The sequence below is a fragment of the Leucoraja erinacea genome, chromosome 26 (genome assembly GCF_028641065.1).
Source record: "Leucoraja erinacea ecotype New England chromosome 26, Leri_hhj_1, whole genome shotgun sequence".
NCBI classification, from domain to species: domain Eukaryota; kingdom Metazoa; phylum Chordata; class Chondrichthyes; order Rajiformes; family Rajidae; genus Leucoraja; species Leucoraja erinaceus.
The window spans coordinates 32,444,098-32,469,862 of record NC_073402.1 but is presented as its reverse complement, the minus strand read 5'-3'; the positions used below and the strand labels follow the sequence as shown (position 1 = coordinate 32,469,862).

At 50.3% G+C, this 25,765-nt stretch overlaps 1 protein-coding gene across 1 annotated transcript in view; it reads right to left on the bottom strand.

Annotated features, from left to right (window-relative positions):
• Window positions 1-2,438: 2,438 nt before the first annotated feature.
• Window positions 2,439-25,765, bottom strand: part of lck (LCK proto-oncogene, Src family tyrosine kinase) — a 39,206-nt gene continuing 15,879 nt past the window's right edge. Inside the window, exons 5-13 of the mRNA XM_055656670.1 lie at window positions 24,620-24,718; window positions 24,177-24,280; window positions 23,336-23,485; window positions 22,046-22,198; window positions 20,983-21,162; window positions 15,053-15,129; window positions 10,481-10,634; window positions 5,224-5,355; window positions 2,439-3,170 (exon numbers count right to left, since the gene is read on the bottom strand). Coding sequence (XP_055512645.1) covers window positions 2,968-3,170; window positions 5,224-5,355; window positions 10,481-10,634; window positions 15,053-15,129; window positions 20,983-21,162; window positions 22,046-22,198; window positions 23,336-23,485; window positions 24,177-24,280; window positions 24,620-24,718 — 1,252 coding nt within the window. The 3' untranslated portion in view covers window positions 2,439-2,967. The remainder of the gene's footprint in view (window positions 3,171-5,223; window positions 5,356-10,480; window positions 10,635-15,052; window positions 15,130-20,982; window positions 21,163-22,045; window positions 22,199-23,335; window positions 23,486-24,176; window positions 24,281-24,619; window positions 24,719-25,765) is intronic.

Genomic DNA, 25,765 nt, shown 5'->3' with positions numbered 1-25,765 from the left:
AACTGCAAAGATGTTTGAAAACCTGGAAGGAGCTTTAAGAACCAAAGGGCCATGAGTCCCAGAGAATCAACATGAGCAGGAGGAGCGATTGGGAGCACTGGGCACATGTTGACCTGTGTCGGTCGAGTGTTGCTACATTGTGGGTGAACACCAAGCAGAATTTGCTCTTTATTTCCTTTATTTATTTTCTTAAAAAAAGACTCAAAACTACAAAAGATTTAAACTGAAATATAATTTCACAAAATCACTAATTATTATTTTGCATCCTTATCTGTACAAAACGTATATGTGCGAAAACAAAAATGAAAACTGTCGTTTTAGCAGAAATCTGACATTTAATTCTGTTTAAAAGATTCTATAAAAGAGAAAAAAAAACTTAAAACATGTAAACTATCAGCTGGCACTGATTGTGCCCGGCTATTGATGCCAGTCAGAGCGGCATTGGAGAGGGTCTGCAGGAGGGAGAGATGGAAGGGCAAGGATGGAGGCATGGAGGGCAGGAAGAGGGATGGAGGCTGTAGGATGGACGGCAGGAGGCATTGTGCAGGAGGGAGGAATGGAGAAGCGAGGATGGAGGGAGGGAGGGAGGGAGGGAGGGAGGGAGTGTGCAGGAGAGAGTATGCAGTGCCATATCACCAACCCAAGCATGATCATGCTCCTGCCACAAACTGGTGCAACTTGCTACACATCAGATTATTTCCACATATTCATACAGAATGGAAACAAACATCCATAATTTATTTTCTCATGAAATACGATCTGCAGAATAATAGGAGTTTAGAAAGACGATTAGCTATCGATCATTGTGACATCCTCGTTGTTGGTTTGCCTTGTGGTGAGCAGGTAATTGTTTGAATTGGCACAACACGTGGGTATTTCTGGAAAGTGGAGGAGCACACCTGAGACAAAAGGTGCAGCAATGTACAGGTTCACAATGCGAATAACTGCTTTTGATCAAGAATATTGTTCCGATTGATGTAATCCCTATTCCCCACAGATAATGATTTAATGTAGATAGACACAAAATGCTGGAGTAACTCACTGGGCCAGGCAGCATCTCCGGATAGAAGGAATGGGTGACATTTTGGATCAAGACCCTTCTGCTGACTGAGAGCCAGGGGAGAGGGAAACGAGATATATGGAAGGGTAAGGTGTGAAAACGTGGGATCAAAGGGAGAGAATCGAGAAAAATGTAGAATCGATAATTGTTAGCTAGGGGAAGCTGACAACGAAACATACAATAGTAAACTTTAATCAGGTGGACAGTCAGACTGGCCAGAGAACTAGGGTGGGAGAGGGACTGAGAGAGAGAGGGAAAGCACGGGTTAATTGTCAATGTTCATACCAATGGGGTATAGCTTAATGTGATGAGCTACATGATATCCGAGTGCAGATCAAACATCCACCTACAGTATATGACAGATAACATCAAGGGACAGGGATGACGGATGCACAGTGCCAGAAATATTCAGCAGGACCGTTGCAGACAGCTTTGTGTCCGTCGCTCATGAACTCCAGTGGGCGAGTCTTGATTTGAAAGCCAGAACGAGATCGTTAAACTGAGAGAGCATCACTAATTTAAAATCTACTTCAAATAAAATTGCGTATCAGAGTTGTAGCTTCAAAATAACGTGGACCTTTCAAAGAATTTAGAAAATGTAGCAAAATATTTCTGATGAATTATGTTCAGGTTTGGAAATTTTGGCTTTGCACTGTAACGATTCCCAAGGACTACTAATGATCAATTTAACTGTATTATTGATTGTTGCAATGTATTTTGTGTTCTTGTATTAGTGGGGCTGCTAAGCTGCAGCGAGTATGAATATCATTGTTCCGTTCTGGGACATATTACACACTCTTGTAAAGAGAGCATCACTGGATAAGTTGAGATAGAAAGACAGGCATGTATCCAAGGACCAGTCCCAACCCGGTCACTCCCTCTTCTCCCCTCTCCCATCGGGCAAGAGGTACAGAAGTGTGAAAATGCACACCTCCAGATTCAGGGGCAGTTTCTTCCCAGCTGTTTATCAGGCAACTGAACCGTCCGCTCACCAACTAGAGAGCGGTCCTGACCCCCCCATCCATCTCATTGGAGACCCTCGGACTATCTTTAATCGGACTTCACTAGAAGTTATCTTACACTGAACATTATTCCCTTGATCATATATTTGTACACTGTGGACGGCTCGATACTAATCATGTCTTTTCACTGACTGGATAGCACGCAACAAAAGCTTTTCATTGTACTTTGTACACGTGACAATAACAATAATAAGCTAAACTAAACTAAACTAAACATCCCTGTGGGGCATGGGCAAGTGCTGTGGGGTGGGGGAAGGAGCGAGTGGAGGGGTTGGGGGAGGGGGGCAGGGGGGGAGGGGGGGGGGGGGGGGGAAGCGAGTTGGCAGGTGAGGGTGGGGTGGGGGGGGGGGGGGGGGGTGAGTGAGAAGAGATGCGAGTTTCCCAGAACTTCCAGTGATGGAATGTCACACAGGAGGCTGTGTTTCCAGGGATGTGCCCAGGACATGACTACACTGTCTTGGTCAATATTTATACATTGTTCAACATCATTAACCATCCATCTGGTCATTATCTCACAGAGAGTGGCGAGTCCGTGGAATTCTCTGCCTCAGAGGGCGGTGGAGGCAAGTTCTCTGGAGGCTTTCAAGAAAGAGCTAGATAGGGCTCTTAAAAATAGCGGAGTCAGGGGATACGGGGAGAAGGCAGGAACGGGGTACTGATTGGGGATGATCAGCCATGATCACATTGAATGGCGGTGCTGGCTGGAAGGGCCAAATGGCCTCCTCCTGCACCTGGTGTCTATTGTTGTTTGTGGGAGTTTACTCTGCACTAGTCACCTGCCAAACTTCCTATTTTGCAGCATTTTCTGGGCTGTATCGCACTGTGAGATACTATCAAAGTGTGTGGAAGGCATCATCTCTGTCTGCGTTGTCCATGTCAACATTATCAAGGTTGCTTCTGGTACTGGGCTTCAGTGGCAGTGAAGAAGTCCTCCAGGACACTCTGGAGAAACTCAAATGTTGGCCGATCTTCAGGCTTGTCACTCCAGCATTGGTTCATCACATCGTACAGTTCCTCGGTGCAGTTGTCCGGTTGAGGCATGCGGTAGCCACGCTCCAGGTTCTGGATCACTTCAGGGTTGGACATTCCTGTGGACAGTCACAAAGACTCATGAAGACTTAGTGAGGAAGAAGGTTAGCCACGGAGTCTCACGGCACGGAAACAGGTTCTTCGGCCCCACTCACCCATGCCGACCCAAGCGCCCCATGTATAACCAAAGACTCGTCCCACCCTGATCATGCCTTCTTCTCCCTGCTCCCATCTGGTAGAAGGTTCAGAAGCTTGAAACCAGACTCAGGAGCAGCCTGTGTGTAGCAAGGAACAGCAGAATCTGGTTTAAACTGAAGATGGACACAAAAAGCTGGAGTAACTCAGCGGGACAGGCAGCATCTCTGAAGAGAAGGAATGGGTGACGTTTCAGGTCGAGACTGAGTCTGAAGAAGAGTCTCGACCCGAAACGTCACCCATTCCTTCTCTGCAGAGATGCTGCATGTCCCGCTGAGTTAATCCAGCATTTTGTGTCTATGTCAGGAACAGCTTCTTCCCCTCTGTTATCAGGCTTCTGAACGGCCCTTCCATAAGCTAGGGTACTGTCCGATTCACCTCTACCCCATTGCGGACATTGGACTTTGTCTGTGGAACTGATGCTACAATGCTGAGAACTATATTCTGCACTCTGTATCTTCCCCTTTGCTCCACCTGTTGTACTGGAATTTGTCATGATGTATTAGCCTATTGGATTATCTGATCTTCAAAGGTTCATAAGGTCATAAGTAATAGGAGCAGAATTAGGCCATTCGGCCCATCAAGTCTACACCATTCAATCATGGCTGATCTATCTCTCCCTCCTAACCCCATTCTCCTGCCTTCTCCCCATAACCCCTGACACTCGCACTAATCTGTTGGATATCATGCAGAGCAGAGCTTTCTCACCACACAGTGCAATAATAATATACCTAACCCCAAACCTGCATGTCCCATCTCCAACATCCCACGGTCCCAGTGATGGGTCAAGGAGAGAGGGACAACACTGACCGGTCAGAGAGCTCTGTCCTTCTGCATTCACACCTGGCCCCCAGCAATGATCCGTACGCTCCAATCTGACCCTTGCCTGCAAACATTGTGCAGAACACTGGTAATTTATTAAAAAAATACCCCTGGAAAACCACAGCTATTATGGACAAAGACCAGAGGTTTGTCCCCTCTCAACAATGACAGTGAGGAAGGGTCTTGACACAAAACATAACGCATTCCTTCTTCAGAGAATCTGCCTCTCCCACTGAGTTACTCCGGCATTCTGTGTCTATCTTTGGTTAAAGCCAGCATCTGCAGTTCCTTCATACATACTAGTTTAGTTTAGAGATACAGCGCAGAACTGGCCCTTTGGTCACCGAGACCACACCGACCAGCGACCCCTGTACACCAACACTATCCAACACACACTAGGGACAATTTACATTTATACCAAGCCAATTAACCTACAAACCTGTTCATCTTTGGAGTGTGGGAGAAACTGAGGTCTCGGAGAAAACCTGACATTGATTGTGGAGTTTGTCAGGTGGTGGTGAACTACCAGGGTAGTGTAGATGCCAGGATGTGAGTGTACATGTCCATCAACACAGGTGTATCCTGGATAGTGTATCTGCCCATATCTGGATAGGGTATCTGTACAGTGTGTACCTGGATAGGGTATCTACCCATCAACAGTGTGTACCTGGATAGTGTATCTGCCCATCAACACAGGTGTACCTGGATAGTGTATCTGCCCATCAACAGTGTGTACCTGGATAGGGTATCTGCCCATCAACACAGGTGTACCTGGATAGGGTATCTGCCCATCAACACAGGTGTACATGGATAGGGTATCTGCCCATCAACACAGGTGTACCTGGATCAACACAGGTGTACCTGGATAGGATATCTGTCCATCAACACAGGTGTACCTGGATAGGGTATCTGCCCATCAACACAGGTGTACCTGGATAGAGTATCTACCCATCAACAGTGTGTACCTGGATAGGGTATCTACCCATCAACACATGTGTGTACCTGGATAGGGGATCCGCCCATCAACACAGTGTGTACCTGGATCAACACAGTGTGTACCTGGATAGAGTATCTGCCCATCAACACAGTGTGTACCTGGATAGGGGATCCGCCCATACGTCACGATCTCCGTCAGGAGGATTCCAAAGCTCCAGACATCCGACTTGATGGTGAACGTTCCGTAGTTAATGGCTTCCGGAGCCGTCCATTTGATGGGGAACTTAGCACCTGAACAAACGGAGGATTAGTATAGTTCGGAGATACAGCACGGAAACAGGCCGTCCAGCCGACCAGCGATCACCGCACGCCAACACCGGTCTGAAGAAGGGTCTCGACCCGAAACGTCACCCATTCCTTCTCTCCAGAGATGCTGCCTGTCTGTCCCGCTGAATTACTCCAGCATTTGTGACTATCCTACACCCACCAGGGACAATTTACATTTATACTAAGCCAATTAACCTATAAGCCTGTGTTTAAGAAGGAACTGCAGATGCTGGAAAATCGAAGGTAGACAAAAAAGCTGGAGAAACTCAGCGGGTGCAGCAGCATCTATGGAGCGAAGGAAATAAATAGGCAACGTTTTGGGCCGAAACCCTTCAGGAAGGAAATAGGTAACGTTTCGGGCCGAAACCCTTCCGGGTTTCGGCCCGAAACGTTGCCTATTTCCTTCGCTCCATAGATGCTGCTGCACCCGCTGAGTTTAACCTATAAGCCTGTACGTCTTTGGAATGTGGGAGAAAACCGGAGCACCCGGAGAAAACCCACGCAGGTCACAGGGAGAACGTGCAAACTCCGTAGAGACAGCACCTGTAGTCAGGATCGAACCCAGGTTTCCGGTGGTGTGAGGCAGTACTACAGCTGCCCCTAACTTACGCCAGCCCCTACCGTAACCTACAGTGTCCCACTCCGCCACTAGATGTCCTCAGTGTGCCACCGTACAGTTCGATACACTTGATGGGTCAGGCAGTGTCTCTGGATAAGTGACCATGTATTAGTGGGTCCTGTCCTGCTCACCTCTCCATGATCCCCACAGATGCTGCCTGACCTGCTGAGTTACTCCAGCACTCTGTGAAACGTCACCTATCCATGTTCTCCACAGATGCTGCCTGACCCGCTGAGTTACTCCAGCACTCTGTGAAACGTCACCTATCCATGTTCCCCACAGGTGCTGCCTGACCCTGAGTTACTCCAGCTGAGTTACTCCAGCACTCTGTGATATGTCACCTATCCATGTTCGCCACAGATGCTGCCTGACCCGCTGAGTTACTCCAGCACTCTGTGAAACGTCACCTATCCATGATCCCCACAGATGCTGCCTGACCCGCTGAGTTAGCATTGCCTTGACATGCAGAGCGTTAGAAGTCTGAGGAAGGGTCCCGACCCAAACCGTCACCTGTCCGTTCCTCTCACTGATGCTGCCTGGTGGTACTTTAGGAAGGAGATGAGGAGAAATGTCTTTACCCAGAGGGTGGTGAATCTGTGGAATTCTTTGCCACAGAAGGCTGTGGAGGCCAAGTCAGTGAATATATATGAGATAGATTCTTGATTAGTACAGGTGTCCGGGGTTATAGGGAGAACGCAGGAGAATGGGGTTAGGAGGGAGAGATAGATCAGCCATGATTGATGGGTCGAATGGCTTAATTCCATTCCTGTCACTAATGAATTGATGACCCACTGAGTTCCTGCAGCACTTTGTGTGTTGTTCAGGTTTCTGCACTTGCTTGTGTGTCCCTGCATGAGATGTGACTCGGGTGGTGTGGGGCAACAGAGTAGATGTTGCTCGTGCTTGTTGTAACCAGCAGCTGCAGCAACTACAGCAACACTTCCTGTGCTACTTTCATTCCTGTGTTATCTACGCTGAGCTCGTGTACATCGTCAAAGATGGACACAAAAAGCTGGAGTAACTCAGCGGGACAGGCAGCGTCTCTGGAGAGAAGGAATGGGTGATGTTTCGGGTCGAGGCCCTTCTTCAGACTGAGAGTCAGGGGAGTGAGAGACTAGAGATATAGAAGGGCAAGGTGTGAAAACGAGAGATCAAAGGGAACGAAGGTCATGGAAATGTTGAACAGATCATCGTACGTTAGGGGGAGATTACAACGAGGATACAAAGTAAAATTTAATCAGGAGGACGTTCAAACTGTCCCAGCGGTACGAATATTAATTTCTCCAAATTCAAGTAACCCCAACATTCTCTCTCTCTCTCTTTCTCTCTCTCTCTCTCTATCCATCTCGCACCCAAGTCACACCGGCTCGATTTCACTCAACAAACAACTAACAATGGCCTGTTTCATTTATCATTGTTACTTTTTTGCAGATAGACAAAAATGCTGGAGAAACTCAGTGCGTGAGGCAGCATCTATGGAGCGAAGGAATTAGGCGTTTTGGGTCGAGACCCTTCTTCAGACTGATGTGAGGGGGCAGAGGGCTGAGGGAGAGCTGAGAAGGGGAGGGGAAGGAGGGAGAAAGTAGGGACTACCTGATATTAGAGAAGTCAATGTTCATACCGCTGGGGTGCAAACTGCCCAAGCGAAATATGAGGTGCTGCTCCTCCAATTTACAGTGGTCCTCACTCTGGCCATGGAGGAGGCCCAGGACAGAAAGGTCGGGTTCAGAATGAGAGGGGGAGTTGAAGTGCTGAGCCACCGGGAGATCAGGTTGGTTATTGCGAACTGAGCGGAGATGTTGGGTGAAGCGATCGCCAAGCTTACTCTTGGTCTCACCGATGTAGAGCAGCTGACATCTAGAGCAGTGGATGCAATAGATGAGGTTGGAGGAGATGCAGGTGACCCTCTGCCGCAGCTGGAAAGACTGCTTGGGTCCTTGAATGGAGTCGAGGGGGGAGGTAAAGCGACAAGTGTAGCATTTCCTGCGGTTGCAAGTGAAAGTGGCCGGAGAGGGGGTGGTTTGGGTGGGAAGGGATGAATTGACCAGGGAGTTACGGAGGGAGCGGTCTCTGCAGACAGGGGAGGAGATGGGAAGATGTGGCCAGTGGTGGGATCCCATTGGAGGTGGCAAAAATGTCGGAGGATTATCTGTTGTATGTGACGGCTGGTGGGGTGGAAGGTGAGAACAAGGGGGACTCTGCCCTTGTTACAAGTGGGGGGATGTGGAGTGAGATCAGAGTTACGGGGTGTAGAAGAGACCCTGGTGAGAGCCTCATTTATAGTAGAAGAGGGGAACCCCCCTTCCCTGAAGAATGAGGACATCTCCGATGCCCTGGTTTGGAAAACCTCATCCTGGGAGCAGATGCGGCGTAGACGGAGGAATTGGGAAGTAGGGGATGGAGTCCTTACAGGAAGCAGGGTGGGAAGAAGTGTAGTCCAAGTAGCCATGGGAGTCAGTGGGTTTATAGTGGATGTCTGTCAGTAGTGGTGAAATGGATGAAGCAGTGAGTTGTGTGTGGGTGCAGGAGGTAGCACTTATTCCTTATCCCAAACCAGTCTGCAGAAGGGCCTTGACCCATTCGTCCCCTCTAGAGATGCTGCCTGTCCCACTGAGTTACTCCTGCTTTATGTGTCTATCTTCAGACAGTCAGACTAGTTGGAGAGCTAGGATTTGGGGGGGGGGAGGGATGGGGAGAAAGGGAAAGCAAGGGTCACTGTGTACATTGCTATTGCCCAGCCAGGGTTGTGAGGTTTAGCAGCACATGGTGCTGGAGTACAGCCGTCTGCCAATGTCGTGCAGGCGTTCACCGTCACCAGCATCCTGTACATTGTCTCCCACCCTCACACTGAAACAATGCACTCTGACAACGATGACTGCGTGAATCATTGGAGCTGAGCATAAAGACAACATGTCCTGTACTAATACTCTTCAGGGACAAAGTTCAGCAAAGCTTAGTTTTAGTGCATCAGTCGGCACATCTCTGGCCCTCTTCTGCATATTTCTCTGACAAAACTGACAGCTTTATTCATTTTGAACGGGTTTCAAACTATATGCAGGTGGGTCAGGAAGTGCACTGCTGATCAAACAGTGCAGTTTCCCCCATGTTAGGGAGGTGGTGAGAAAAACAACTCTCAGGCAAGTGTGACAGTGAGTGAAATGTTATTTCTAAATATCCTAGATATCCTGCTTGTGCAAAACGCCAAGTGCTGGAGGAGCTCAGCAGGTCTGGTCGGACTTCAGTCTGTAGAAGTGTCCCGACCTGAAATGTCGTCTGTCCATTCCCTCCGCAGGGAGTTCCTCCAGCACTTTACCTTTTACTCAAGATTCCAGCATCTGCAGTTTCTCATGTCCCTGTTAGAAACATAGAAAACATAGAAAATAGGTGCAGGCGTAGAGGCCATTCGGCCCTTCGAGCCTGCACCATTCGCCATTCAATATGATCATGGCTGATCATCCAACTCAGTATCCTGTACCTGCCTTCTCTCCATACCCCCTGATCCCTTTAGCCACAAGGGCCACATCTAACTCCCTCTTAAATATAGCCAATGAACTGTGGCCTCAACTACCTTCTGTGGCAGAGAGTTGCACAGATTCACCACTCTCTGTGTGAAAAATGTTTTTCTCGTCTTGGTCCTAAAAGATTTCCCCCTTATCCTTAAACTGTGACCTCTTGTTCTGGACTTCCCCAACATCGGGAACAATCTTCCTGCATCTAGCCTGTCCAAACCCGTAAGAATGTTGTAAGTTTCTATAGGATCCCCCCTCAATCTCCTGTTTTAAATGTCCAATATGTGATTCTGCTGTTGTAGTGGCACCTAGTGGTGAAGCTGGGCATTCAGAACCCTCGTCATTAGTTAGTGCCGTGTCACCAGCACCATTTCTGCTCAAGGCTCATTTTATGATTCACTTTATGCTTTTCCAGTCGGTTTCAGAGCTGAAAACTGTGAGCTCCAGGTTGAAGAACAGCTTCTTCCCAACAACCATCAGGCTGTTGAACACTGACCTCAGCAACTGTGATCTACAGACTGCAGTTTGGCCACCAACTATTACTGATGATTACATATTTATCAGTGTGTTATTGTATTAACGGTAAAGCTGCATAAAGAAGAATTTCATTGCTCTGATGTCAGTAAATAGGACAATTAAACACACTTGATCCCGATTCAGAGTTGGGGTCTTACCCTCTCTGGCAGTGTAATGCAGATGTACAGAGCATCCTTACCCTCTCTGGCAGTGTAATGCAGATGTGCAGTGCATCCTTACCCTCTCTGGCAGTGTAATGCAGATGTACAGTGCATCCTTACCCTCTCTGGCAGTGTAATGCAGATGTACAGTGCATCCTTACCCTCTCTGGCAGTGTAATGCAGATGTGCAGTGCATCCTTACCCTCTCTGGCAGTGTAATGCAGATGTACAGTGCATCCTTACCCTCTCTGGCAGTGTAATGCAGATGTACAGAGCATCCTTACCCTCTCTGGCCGTGTACTCGTTGTCCTCGATCAGGCGTGCCAGCCCAAAGTCTGCGATCTTGCAGCACAGTTCCTCAGACACCAGGATATTGGCCGCACGCAGGTCGCGGTGGATGTAGTTCCTGTGTTCGATGAAGGCCATTCCCTCTGCTATCTGCGCAACAGAGACAGGGCTCAGTGGCAATCACAGTCACAGAGCAACACCACCCTGCCTGCCCTCAGTGTGGGGACTCCAGTGTAACAGCTAGTGGGGTGGGGGTGCAACACCAGTGACACATCTCCAGTGTGGGACACATCCAGTGTGAGACACATCCAGTGTGAGACACATCCAGTGTGAGACACATCTGCAGTGTGGGACACATCTCCAGTGTGGGACACATCTCCAGTGTGGGACACATCCAGTGTGGGACACATCTCCAGTGTGGGACACATCTCCAGTGTGGGACACATCTCCAGTGTGGGACACATCCAGTGTGGGACACATCTCCAGTGTGGGACACATCCAGTGTGGGACACATCCAGTGGGGGACACATCTCCAGTGTGGGACACATCCAGTGTGGGACACATCTCCAGTGTGGGACACATCCAGTGTGAGACACATCTGCAGTGTGGGACACATCTCCAGTGTGGGACACATCTCCAGTGTGGGACACATCCAGTGTGGGACACATCTCCAGTGTGGGACACATCCAGTGTGGGACACATCCAGTGTGGGACACACCTCCAGTGTGGGACACATCCCGTGTGTGACACATCTCCAGTGTGGGACACATCCAGTGTGAGACACATCTGCAGTGTGGGACACATCTCCAGTGTGGGACACATCTCCAGTGTGGGACACATCTCCAGTGTGGGACACATCTCCAGTGTGGGACACATCCAGTGTGAGACACATCTGCAGTGTGGGACACATCTCCAGTGTGGGACACATCTCCAGTGTGGGACACATCTCCAGTGTGGGACACCTCCAGTGTGGGACACATCGAGTGTGAGACACATCTCAAGTGTGGGACACATCTCCAGTGTGGGACACATCCAGTGTGAGACACATCTGCAGTGTGAGACACATCTGCAGTGTGGGACACATCCAGTGTGGGACACATCTCCAGTGTGGGACACATCTCCAGTGTGGGACACATCTCCAGTGTGGGACACATCCAGTGTGAGACACATCCAGTGTGAGACACATCTCCAGTGTGGGACACATCTCCAGTGTGGGACACATCCAGTGTGGGACACATCTCCAGTGTGGGACACATCTCCAGTGTGGGACACATCCAGTGTGAGACACATCTGCAGTGTGAGACACATCTGCAGTGTGGGACACATCTCCAGTGTGGGACACATCTCCAGTGTGGGACACATCTCCAGTGTGGGACACATCTCCAGTGTGGGACACATCTCCAGTGTGGGACACATCCAGTGTGAGACACATCCAGTGTGAGACACATCTCCAGTGTGGGACACATCTCCAGTGTGGGACACATCCAGTGTGGGACACATCTCCAGTGTGGGACACATCTCCAGTGTGGGACACATCTCCAGTGTGGGACACATCCAGTGTGGGACACATCTCCAGTGTGGGACACATCTCCAGTGTGGGACACATCTCCAGTGTGGGACACATCCAGTGTGGGACACATCTCCAGTGTGGGACACATCCAGTGTGAGACACATCCAGTGTGAGACACATCTGCAGTGTGAGACACATCTCCAGTGTGAGACACATCCAGTGTGGGACACATCTCCAGTGTGGGACACATCCAGTGTGAGACACATCCAGTGTGAGACACATCTGCAGTGTGAGACACATCTCCAGTGTGAGACACATCCAGTGTGAGACACATCCAGTGTGAGACACATCTCCAGTGTGGGACACATCTCCAGTGTGGGACACATCTCCAGTGTGGGACACATCTCCAGTGTGAGACACATCCAGTGTGAGACACATCTGCAGTGTGGGACACATCTCCAGTGTGGGACACATCTCCAGTGTGGGACACATCTCCAGTGTGGGACACATCTCCAGTGTGGGACACATCTCCAGTGCGGGACACATACAGCGCGAGACACATCCAGTGTGAGACACATCTCCAGTGTGTGGGACACATCTCAGTGTGTGGACACATCCAGTGTGGGACACATCTCCAGTGTGAGACACATCCAGTGTGGGACACATCCAGTGTGGGACACATCTCCAGTGTGAGACACATCCAGTGTGGGACACATCTCCAGTGTGGGACACATCTCCAGTGTGGGACACATCTCCAGTGTGGGACACATCTCCAGTGTGGGACACATCTCCAGTGTGGGACACATCTCCAGTGTGAGACACATCTCCAGTGTGGGACACATCCAGTGTGGGACACATCTCCAGTGTGGGACACATCCAGTGTGAGACACATCCAGTGTGAGACACATCTGCAGTGTGAGACACATCTCCAGTGTGGGACACATCTCCAGTGTGGGACACATCTCCAGTGTGGGACACATCTCCAGTGTGGGACACATCCAGTGTGAGACACATCCAGTGTGAGACACATCTGCAGTGTGAGACACATCTCCAGTGTGGGACACATCTCCAGTGTGGGACACATCTCCAGTGTGGGACACATCTCCAGTGTGAGACACATCCAGTGTGAGACACATCTGCAGTGTGGGACACATCTCCAGTGTGGGACACATCTCCAGTGTGGGACACATCCAGTGTGGGACACATCCAGTGTGGGACACATCTCCAGTGTGGGACACATCCAGTGTGAGACACACATCCAGTGTGAGACACATCTGCAGTGATCCTGGTGCACATTAGCTGCAGGCCCCACCCCCTCCCTGGAATTGTAACTTGGCATTTTGCAGCGGGAAAACAGAACGATGTCCGTGTGCTTCAGGTTTGGTGGGTCCTGCCCCACTGCCCCACCTGCCCACTGCCCACCTGCCACCTGCCCAACTGCCCACCTGCCCAACTGCCCACCTGCCCATTGCCCACCCTGTACCAGGCTGACATGTTGCTGCTCTGTGATTCTGAGCTGCCCGTCCCTCTGCACCCTGAGTTAAACGCCCCTCACCCTGAGACTGCCCCTCTCCCTGTCCGCCTCTCAAGCCCCCTCACCCTGACCCTGCCCGATCCATCATGGCGCTGGCTCCGGCCGGGCAGTGCCGTTTGACACCGTATTTTCTGTTGGTGCTGGTTTTGCACCAGTTTGGATCCTCGTCAATCTGTCACGAGATACACCACGAGACCTCTGGTCTACAGCACGCTGCCTGCTTCTCTGCACTGAAGTATCTGCAGGCTGTGGTGAAAGGATTGTTATCTCTGTCTTGCCTTTGTTAGCGTTTGTTCGCAGAGACGGGATGTGGTTGAGGGCACACCTTGTACTTGTTCATGTGCTTGCTGTCGCCCCAGTGGAGAGAGAACACTGACTGGATGTATCACCACCTTGTTCAGTAACTCAAACGCCCAGAAATGATGGAGACTATAGAGAGTGGTGGACACTGCCCGGTCCATCACGGTACTGACCCCCCCACCCCACCACACACCCCCCCACCCCACCACACACTGCCCGGTCCATCACGGTCCATCACAGATACTGACCCCCCCCCCCCCACACACTGCCTGGTCCATCATGGTACTGACCCCCCCACCACCACACACTGCCCGGTCCATCACAGATACTGACCCCCCCACCATCGAAGGGTCTACAGGAGGCAGCCAGCATCATCAGAGACCCACACCACCCTGGCCCACGTTCCCATCTCGCTACTACCATGGGGAGAGAAGGTACAGGAGCCTGAAAACCGTGACCTCCAGGTTCAAGAACAACTTCTTTCCAGCAACCATCAGACTCTTGAACACTGCACAACACTGACCTCAGCAACTGTGATCTAACACGGACTGTGTCTGTGCTTGCTCCATGGATGAGTTTTGCACCGTTAGGGTCACCGAGTATAACTTTATTAATTTATTGGATTATTGACTATTATACATTTTTCTGTGTTACTGCATTTATGGGCTAATGTAAACCTGCAGCTGTTTCATTGCCAGGACATGTGACTATTAAACTCTCTAGACTCTGAAACAAAGCATTAAACAATTGTAATGAATGTTATGGATGCGATGCTTTATGTGTGTTTGTGAATCTTTCAGTCTGACAGCAGCTGGATCAACATGTGACACGGGTGCTGAGGACAGGAATAAACTGCAGACACTGGAAACCTGAAACAAAATCAGAAAGTGCTGAAATGCTCATTAGGTCAGTCAGTAGCTGTGGAGAGAGCTCCATTTACCCATCCACACCTGCAGGTGAATACCTGGCTTGGAACAGTAACCTGATTGGTCATTGGTGAAATGTTTCACCCTGAACATCACTGGCTGCTGACTCACTTCAGTTTCCTGTTCTAATCCCACTGCCACACAGGTACAGGGCTCACCTGAGCTGCCCTATCCACCAGGTACAGTAACTCACCTGTACTGCCCTATACACCAGGTACATTACCTCACCTGTGCTGCCCTATCCACCAGGTACAGTAACTCACCTGTACCACCATATGTACCAGGTACCGTAACTCACCTGTGCAGCCATATCGATCAGCTTGAATATGTTGAGCGATGATCCTACTGATGTCTTCAGGAAATCAACCAAGCTGCCTAAAGAGGAGAAAACAAAAAGCTAAATACCACAGAGGTACAAAGAACTACCAGCAAAAGCACACGCGATGTATTAAGCATCAAATACATAGTGTTTGCAACTGAAGAAGGGTCTCAACCCAAAACGTCACCTATTCCCTCGCTCCATAGATGCTGCCTCGCCCGCTGAGTCTCTCCAGCATTTTTGTCTACCTTTAGTGCTTGCAGCAATGTTTTATGTTTTAGATGGATCGTATCTATACTGCGTGAGAAGATCAACATTGAGAGACCAGTCTCACCCGTCGCAATGGACCCAATGCCATTGTTGTTCAAGCGTTTACATTTGGTTAATGTCCACACACCAACATGGCAGTGTAGACGTGTTGGAACTGCAGATGCTGCTTTACACTAAAGACAGACACAAAGTGCTGGAGTAACTCAGCGGGACAGACAAGATCTCTGAAGAAAAAGGAAGAGGGGACCTTTGGGGTTGAGACCCTTCTTCAGACTGGGGGTCTCGAAGAAGGGTCTCGTCCCAACATGTCACATATTCCAATTTTTTCCCCAGAGATGTCAGTGTAGATGCTGAGTTTAGTTTAGTTTATTGTCACATGTACTGAGGTACAGTGAAAAGCTTTTTTGTTGCGTGCTATCCAGTCAGTGCAAAGATGAATGATTACAATCGAGCCGTCCACAGTGTACAGATACAGGATAGAGAGAATAGCATTTTGTGCAAGGTAAAGCCAGGTAGAGTCTAATTATAGGTTAAATTAATTAAAGTCCGAGGGTCTCAAATGAGGTCAGGACCGCTCTCTAGTTGGTGAGAGGATGGTTCAGTTGCCTGATAACAGCCGGGAAGAAACTGTCCCTGAATCTGGAGGTGTGCGTACGTTTGTTTTCACACTTCTGTACCTCTTGCCCGATGGGAGAGGGGAGAAGAGGGAGTGGCCGGGGTGAGACTGGTCCTTGATGATACTGCTGGCGGAACTGTGGGGGATCGGAGTGAGTTTCAGCTGCAATTTTCCCCATGCACCGTCCCGCCCTCTATCATTCACATTCACCAGCGCCTCGAGCCTTGGCCTGCCCACCCATTGTTGCAAGATGAAGGACAACTGTGGGAAATGGAACATGGTGACTCTGAGCTCCACCCAGGGCACCAGCGGCTGCAGTCATCAGGCAGTGAGCTGACGGTTCCTCCCTGACTATATCCCAAATCCACACAGAATCACCCTTCCGACAACAGGCACACCATTATCCTGAACAATATTCCCAGTTTGTCTTTTGTCGGTGATGGTGCCAGAATGGAGTTGTTTAGCAGATTCAAGGTCGGTGTTATTCTCTGGAACATGTCCACGGGGATCTGAATGTGTGGATTTACTGTAATTTTAGATCAGCTCCGACCAGCGGGAGCCTGGAACACCGTGACCTCTCTCCGAACTTGGCGTCAAATCCTTTCCAGCATTGGTTTGGCATCAGAGACCAGGCTGGGCCAGTTTGAGAGTGAAGCTGAGACTCTCCATGCTGAGCCTGGCTGCTTGGCACAAGGTTCACAATGAACACGGATTAGGGTCAAGATTCATCAGCTCGACACAGCACAAGAGGAGCCTCAACTCAGATAACCCGACTTCAACCCGGTCCACAGTTTAGCAATTAGCAGAGAATTCTTTGATCTCGTGTTTGTATTCAGCAGAGCAAGAGTGTAATATTGAAGAGTTGGCTCGTGGCCACAGCTCAAACCGATCGACAATGAACATTCTCACATCACCAAACTGCTCAGCTGCTCATTCTTCTCTGTAAAAATCTGAACGTTTAATCAGCCAGTGTGGTAGAGAGAATACTGACAGGTTGCACCCGTGGATGGACCCGGGTCTCTGGCGCTGTGATGCAGCATATCTACCGCTGCACCACCGGGCAGCTTAACTCCCTCACGCAAACTTGGTACACAATGGTTAATCTCCAAAGGAAACAAATAAACAAATAATAGATTTCTATCCGACTTCCACAGGTGTAGAGTAGAGAGCACTCTGACCGGTTGTTTCCCAGCCTGGTTCAGTAACTTAACGTCCAGGAATGAAGGAGATTACAGAGAGTGGTGGACACTGCCCGGTCCATCACAGATACTGACCACCCCACCCACACTGCCTGGTCCATCACAGATACTGACCCCCCCACCATCGAAGGGTCTACAGGAGGCAGCCAGCATCATCAGAGACCCACACCACCCTGGCCACGCTCCCATCTCGCTGCTACCATGGGGGGGGAGAAGGTACAGGAGCCTGAAAACTGTGACCTCCAGCTTCAAGAACAGCTTCTTTCCAGCAACCATCAGGCTCTTGAACACTGCACAACACTGACCCAAGCAACTGTGATCTAACACGAACTGTGTGCCGTTGCTCTAACGACTGGTTTTGCACTGTTATGGCCACCTCGTATTACGTTGTTATGTATGTATTGTATATTTATCTGCATGTTACTTTATAGTTGCGGAAGGTAAGAATGTAATTGGTCCTTTGTCGGTAGATCTGACAATGAAACACTCTGGACTTATGGCTTCCTGTACGTTCCCAAGATGCAGGAACATGGTGCCCGCGTACATCGACAGGGTGGTGCACCTGGCAGGTGTTTATTACCTGTTCTACTACACCTGTCCTGTCCGCTTGGCGGAAACACTTTGAGGCCGGTGCAGTTGAGCCAGTTGTGTACATGCTGGGAGATTGGGCTGAGTAAACTCAGTCGTGTCAGTCCGTGAATATTGGTGTCAGTCCGTGAATCTTCCCCGTGGATTGTCACCTTGTTGTGGTGGAGAAGCTTGTGTGGACCTGAGATCCTGAGAGCGATGCCGTCTGGAGCTATGCTCCAGGTAGGGCCACCCATGGCGGTAAGGTCGAGGGGGAGGTCTCTGACAAAGAGCAATCCAACCAAGACCTCAACGGTGGAACAGGCGGAGGACGATGGCTGACCTTAGTGGAGCTAACGTCACAACGGCTGGGAAGGCGGATGAAGGCTGCAGCAGAAAAGGGTCTCCGGTCTCTTTTCTCCACGCCACTGGATCCCGACCCAGATCTGTCAAGGACCATGGGGTGGCTGTCTGTGCACCAGTCTCCCCACGTTAAACAAAGTCATGCACAGGTGTCCTGCATATAGCACCCTGGAAGGGTGAAGGGAAACACCAAATGCAAACCTTGTGGCTGTTTCCTTATTCAGGAAAGATGAAGACTGGATCCGGCGGAATACGTGGAGGAGACCACCATTTGGCAGCCAACGGGTAGAAGGCAAAACCCAGCAACGCGTGGTGAAGCGCAATTCGGGCGCAATGTTCCCGCAGAACACTGGTGGCCATCCATCGCATCCTGACCCATCACCAGCCTTCTTGATTATGTCTTGCCCCTGGATCCAGATAGGCCGGGACAAGGGAGCGAGGCTGAGGATTTGCGCAACTCTCCCTCACTTTAATCACAAGTCAAGCACAAGTCATGACTTCAGGACCTGCACCGGCCAACTGGACAACTGGACAACTGGACAACTGGACAACTGGACAACTGGACAACTGGACAACTGGACAACTGGACACAACTGGACAATTGGACAATTGGACAATTGGACAACTGGACAACTGGACAACTGGACAACTGGACAACTGGACAACTGGACAACTGGACAAGGCAGGGTCACCACAGGAGCGCGTGCAGCTGAGATGAAGCTCAGAGGGATGCTCGATCCACCACAACTTCTCCTGCACCGGCCAACTGGACCCAACTGTGTCCCATATGCGGGCTGGTCTCCAGGCCAGCAGTAGTCTCACGTCACCTCCAGACACACAAACACTGAAGTCATGGTCTTGTTCGACTATGAAGGACCAACAACAGCGTGAACATTGGTGTCTATCCGTGAACATTGATGAACGAAGGGATTTGATGACAGGCTGGTGGTTTCATATTCACTCTTTGTTCTAGGTTTAATGAATCACTAACATTTAAATTCCTCAGATGAATCAAATGACAGACAATTCTGAGCTCTTGTGATTCACAATAGGTGACATCAATCATACGGCATGGAAACAGGCCCTTCGGCCCAACTAGTCCATGCCGACCAAGATGCCTCACCTACAGTAGGATGTGGTTATTGTACCGGCCAACATGCATTTCCTCTGGCAGCTCGTTCCATTTACCCAGCGGGTCCATTCATGTGCCAAATGTCCTCACAGTTGGAGCAACGAGAATCTCTTTTCAACAATCTGACATTTCCATTTAACCAAGTACATCTAGACTGAGTTATCGGCTGAAACCTGGGCCAGTTTAGTGTCTGGGAGGTTGCTGGACTCTGTTAATGTTTTCTCTCTCACATTTAAAAATAGTTTGCAATGACCTTAGTATTTCTGACCATTGTTACAAAAGATGCATCTGGTCTTTGGCATCTCTGGGACATAAACTACTCGACAAACTGGGTGCAACTTCCTGAAGGACTTGGCTCCATCATCTTCCTTCATTCAGGAATGAAGAGATTTCCATGGCTACATTTACAAGGGTGGAAAGGACATCTTGAGTATGTCAAATAACTTAATAACTTTAAACTATTTATCTGGAGCTGCAGGAAATGTCACTTGTACTAAGAGATATAGATCTTTGCTCACGAGAAAAGATCGACACACAATGCTGGAGTAATTCAGTGGGACAGGCAGCATCTCTGGAGAGAAGGAATGGGTGACGGTTCGGGATTCTGCGTGTCCAAACCCTTAACAATCTTATATGTTTTGATAAGATCATCCCCTCATCCTTCTGAACTCCAGTGTGCACAAGCCCAGCTGCTCCATTCTCTGATAAAAGAATATCATGAAACGCAGAGATCGGGGCCCAGATAAACAAGATAGACAGTTATCTTGCTCCCAGTGTGAAAACACCATGGTCTGAAGAGCGTAGGATTAGAATGTGCAGGCAAAACTAAAGGGAGATTTGTGGGGCATGGTTTAATACAGAGAGTGACGGGTGCCTGAAACTGCCAGGGAAGGTAGAAGCAGGTACTGCAGTGTTGAAGAGATACAGACATGGTGGAGAGAAGGGCCTGTTCCTGTCCCGTACAGTTCTATATTCTGTGTTATATGTACGAGTGTCTCATGAGACTTCATTTCCAAAACGGACATTCCTCATCAAGACGACACCCCTGGGCTCCAAACTGTCATCTACCTGAATTGTGATTAAAATCATTAATTGACTAAAAGGAAAATGATGTTTTCCTTTGGCAATTGTTTCAGTCCAAATCATTTATATAAAGTTTGTTGTTGTGCCAAAAACGTTCTAACACAAACACGTGTCCCCAGAGGCATTTACTTCCCATGGAAACAAAACATCAGCCGTGGTTCTCAAAGCAAATCAGAGTTCAGAGCCTTGAACTGTTCTGGCAACATTGGAGCAGGAACAATACAGTATCCGGACACTCCCACTGTGAGCCACAGTGTTGTGGAGACATGGTCATGGTGGTGTGGCTCCGCACAGCTTCACTGAGTACCATCACCATACAAGCATCCCGATTCCTTTATCATCAATACTTTTTTGCATATCTTTCATCCATTATTCTTTCTCTCTCCACATCACCGTCTATATTTCTCATTTCCCTCATCCTCAACCAGTCTGACGAAGGGTCTCGACCTGAAACGTCACCCATTCCTTCTCTCCAGAGATGCTGCCTGTCCCGCTGAATTACTCCAGCATTTTGTGTCTATCTTCGGTTTAAACCAGCATCTGCAGTTCCTTCCTACACTTGGTTCAGAGCTCAGATACAGTGCGGAACCTTGTGTAGTCAGTATAATGGGAGCGTTGTGTGTATTTCAGCGCTGTTCCAGCACGGGATGGGGGCTGCTCACTGCCCGCGGACACTCACCATTCGCCATGTACTCAGTGATGATGAAGATCGGTTCCTCCGTCACCACCGCGTTCAGCTTCACCAGTTTGTGATGTTGCAGCGTCTTCATCAGATTGGCCTCAGCAAGGAACGATTCAGGAGACATGCTGCCCTGTTTCAGGCACTTAATGGCCACTTTGGTGTTGTCATTGTAGTAACCTGCCAGGTGAATGAAGGGGAGCATTAGTACACCTGTCCCTTAATCTGTCCCGTGATCAGTACACCTGTCCCGTGATCAGTACACCTGTCCCGTGATCAGTGTTACAAAATAATAAACTGGCCAGTGAGGTTTCACTGAATTAACAATTAGAATTATGGTCAGTGTGGGCTAGAAGGGCCAAAGGGCCTGTTTCCATTAACTGGGTGGTGGGTGTACGGAACGAGCTGCCAGAGGAGGTAGGTGAATATTATATTCAGTATGTAGATATATATGGTAGTATACAGGTACTCAAACAATATTTAAATGACATTTGTACAGGTACATGGATAGGAAATGTTTAGAGGGATGTGGGCCAAACGCGGGTAAGTGTGACTAACTCAGGAAGGCTAGCATGGACGAGGTGGGCCGAACTACCTGTTTCCATGCTGTACAAATCTTCCCATGTACCACCATATACTACACTCCATGTACCACACCATACGCAAAGAGTAGGAGTAAAAACGGGTCCTTTTCACAATGGCAGGCAGTGACTAGTGGGGGTACCGCAAGGCTCAGTGCTGGGACCCCAGCTATTTACAATATATGCTTTAATGATCTGGATGAGGGAATTGAAGGCAATATCTCCAAGTTTGCGGATGACACTAAGCTGGGGAGCAGGTGTTAGCTGTGAGGAGGATGCTAGGAGACTGCAGGGTGACTTGGATAGGCTGGGTGAGTGGAAAATGGGGGTTTGGAGAGAAAGCAGGTACGGGATACTGAGTTGGATGATCAGCCATGATCATATTGAATGGCGGTGCAGGCTCGAAGGGCCGAATGGCCTCTACTCCTGCACCTAATTTCTATGTTTCTGTGTTTCTATACCACACACCATGTGCTACCTACCCATCCACACCTCTCCAAACTGCCCAGCCCCCAGTTTATCCACCAGCTTCAGTGATTCCCGTGACACCTCCCACTCATCGTGCCACCACGGCCTCTGTGGTTTGTGCGTCTGGCACGGTTTCCTCAGCTGCTGGCACAAGCCGTCGACATTATCTGTAACAGAGCGAGAGAGAGAGAGCTGGGTGAGTCCAGGGCATCGACACTTCCACCTCCGCACGGCCTCTGGACCAAGGCCGGACTGTCCAAGGGGGCACCAGCCACACAGTGCTCCCTCTCCACTACAACGCCCTCCCCCCCCCCCCACACCCCCCTCCATCCCCCCCCCCCACCCCACTCCCTCCCCACCCCCCACACACACACCCCCTCCCCACACACACCCCGCTCCACCCCTTCCCCACACCACCCCCCATCCCCCCTTCCCCCCACCCCCCATCCCTCCCCCACCCCCACCGCCAGCCTGTTTTAAACACCTCTTTGGCTGGAGGGTGGTGAATCTGTGGAACTCATTGCCACAGACGGCTGTGGCCAAGTCAATGGATATTGTTGACAGAGATAGATAGATTCTTGATTAGTACGGGTGTCAGGGGTTATGGGGAGAAGGCAGGAAATGGGGTTAGGAGGGGGAGATAGATCAGTTCACGATTGAATGGCGGAGTAGACAAACCTCCTTGTCAGGATAGCGGTTCCCCCAACCCCCCCCCCCCCCCCCCCCCCCCCTCCCCACCCCACATCCCTCTTGTACAGGTCACCCCTGGCCCAGAGTAGATCCCAATGGTCTCCATCTGTGAATGGCCACCTCCTGCACCAACTGCTCAGCCACACATTCATGACCTCGTGTTGTTGGCGGCAGCACCGGCAATAATCCCCCGAATGCAATAAACACACAGAGAACTTGCGGCACGGTGGTGGTGCAGCGGGTAGAGCTGCTGCCTCACAGCGCCAGAGACCCGGGTTCTATCCTGACTACGGGCGCTGTCTGTACGGAGTTTGCACGTTCTCCCTGTGACCTGCGTGGGTTTACGCCAGGTGCTCCGGTTTCCTCCCACACTCCAAAGATGTACCAGGTTTGTAGGTTAATTGGTTTCGGGAAAAACTGTAAATTGTCCCTAGTGTGTGCAGGATAGTGTAAGTGTGTGGGGATCGCTGGTCAGTATGGACTCGGTGGGCCGAAGGGCCTGTTTCCACGTTGTATTTCTAAACTAAAAAGATATATTTTGAAGGGAAGCCGAATCACTAGTGAAGCTTCTGGGACTACGGTACTGAGAGAGTTGTTTGCAAGAGTGATCTTACAGGAGTAATGGTCGACAAGTTCGTGCAGAGTACCAAACGAGATCCTGGGCGAGATGTAATATCCTCCATTGTCCAAGGACCGGATCTTGTAGTGTTTCACCACATCTCCATGCTGTGGGTCCATGTCTCTCACAGACAGTGAGTACGAGCCTGTGTCCACCATAATGGTATAAATATCAGTAACATAACAATACCTGACAGATGGAGTAACAAAGGAACTAAAGATGCCTGAGCATATGGGCCAAACGCGGGCAGGTGGGACATGTTGGGCCGAAGGGCCTGTTTCCGCTCTGTATCACTCTAAAACAAAGCTCCTCACTGTACCTCGTTACACATGACAATAGTTACAGGCGCTGGTTGGCTGGTCGGTTACACCAGTGATTATCGAAGCCCGAGACAGATCCACACCAGGTCAGCACCTCACCTTGACCACAGTGGTCCACAGCTCCGTGGACCAGGCTGCTGTAGGTGTGACCTATAATGGGCACGGTGTGAACTCCCCCTCCCCCCCCCCCCCCCCCCCCCAGAACCCTCCACCCTGCCCCCCCAATACCTCCCCCCTCCCTCCCCCCCCCCTCTCCCTCACCTCCGACCTCCTCCCCGACACACCCAGCACCCTCCACCCTGCCTCCCCCAATCCCCCCCCATACCTCCCCTCCCCTCACCCCCTTCTCCCTCACCTCTGACCCCTCCCCCCGACACCCAGCACCCCTCTCCATGCCCCCTCAACCCTCCCCCCTCCCCCCCTACCCTCCCCCTGTCCTTTCCCCCCCCCCTCCCTGCCCCTCCCCCCCCCCGCCCCAACTCCCACCCCCTTGCCTCCCGCCCCCCTGTCACGTACCCTTGGTGGTCTCGCTCTCACGGACCAGGTAGGACCCGTGTGTGTTCCCCGTGGTCAGCAGCTGCCGTTCTGCATCCTTGCGGCCGAGACTCTGGAAGAACCAGCTGTCCACAGAACAAGAGAGAGTGCAGTTTGTCGTCACGTGTATTGAGCTACAGTGAGAAGCTTAGTGTTGTGCGCTAACCAGCCAGCGGAAAGACAATACATGATTACAATCGAGCCGTTTACAGTGCACAGGTGCAGGATAAGGGAACAATGTTTAGTGCAAGGTAAAGTCCGATCATAGATAGACCAAGCACTATCTGGGTTAGACAGAAAGGGTGTGGCAGATCAGGGAGAAGGTTCGGGTCTGATCGGGAACAGACAATGGCAGAGAGAGAGAGGCAGCGAGTGAGCAGGTGAGCAGGTGAGCAGGTGAGCAGGTGAGCAGGTGAGCAGCTTACGGTTCGATCCCCAGCGAGTGGGCCTGAGCCACAAAGTTGTATGGGATGTATCCTTCTTCTCCAGTCACTATCAACACAGCCTTCCACCACTCGCCCTCCCTGTACACACAGGACATGGTGTTAATGGGTCATCCAACAATCAGTGACACGCGCTTCCCCCCACACACTAGATTAGAGATACAGCTCGGGAACAGGCCCTCGGTACAGAGAGCTCACACTGACCAGCGACCCCGACACACTCACACTGACCAGCGATCCCCACACACTCACATTATCCTACACACACTATGGACAACTTTACATGTACACCAAGCCAATTAACCTACAAATCTGCACGTCTTTGGAGTGTGGGAGGAAACCGGAGCTCCTGGAGAAAACCCACGCGGTCTCGGGGAGAACATGCAAACTCCACACAGACAGCACCCGTAGTCAGGGTGGAGCCCGGGACTCTGGTGCTGCGCCACCGGGCCACATAACTCCCTCACACAAACTTGGTACAAAATGGTTAATCTCCAAAGGAAACAAATAAACAAAAGATCGATCTCCATCGGACTTCCACAGGTGTAGAGTAGAGAGCACTCTGACCCGTTGTTTCCCAGCCTGGTTCAGTAACTCAACGTCCAGGAATGAAGGAGATTACAGAGAGTGGTGGACACTGCCCGGTCCATCACAGGTACTGACCCCCCCCACCATCGAAGGGTCTACAGGAGGCAGCCAGCATCATCGGAGACCCACACCACCTAGCCCACGCTCCCATCTCGCTGCTACCATGGGGAAGAAGGTACAGGAGCCTGAAAACCGTGACCTCCAGGTTCAAGAACAGCTTCTTCCCAACAACCCTCAGGCTCTTGAACACTGCACAACACTGACCTCAGCGACTGTGATCTAACGGACTGTGTCTGTTCTTGCTCTACAGACTGTGGTGTGTTACAGGCACATTATACAATTAGTTATTCTAACTAAACTAGATCAAGGCAGTGCAAAAACCAAAGTATGTGGAACAATGGTAGTAGTGTTAAGTCAGTTGCTGAGGTCAGTGTTGTGCAGTGTTCAACAGCCTCATGTTGTTGGGAAGAAGCTGTTCTTGAACCTGGAGCTCACAGTTTTCAGGCTCCTGGACCAATGTGTTTTGTGATTTTTGCAACT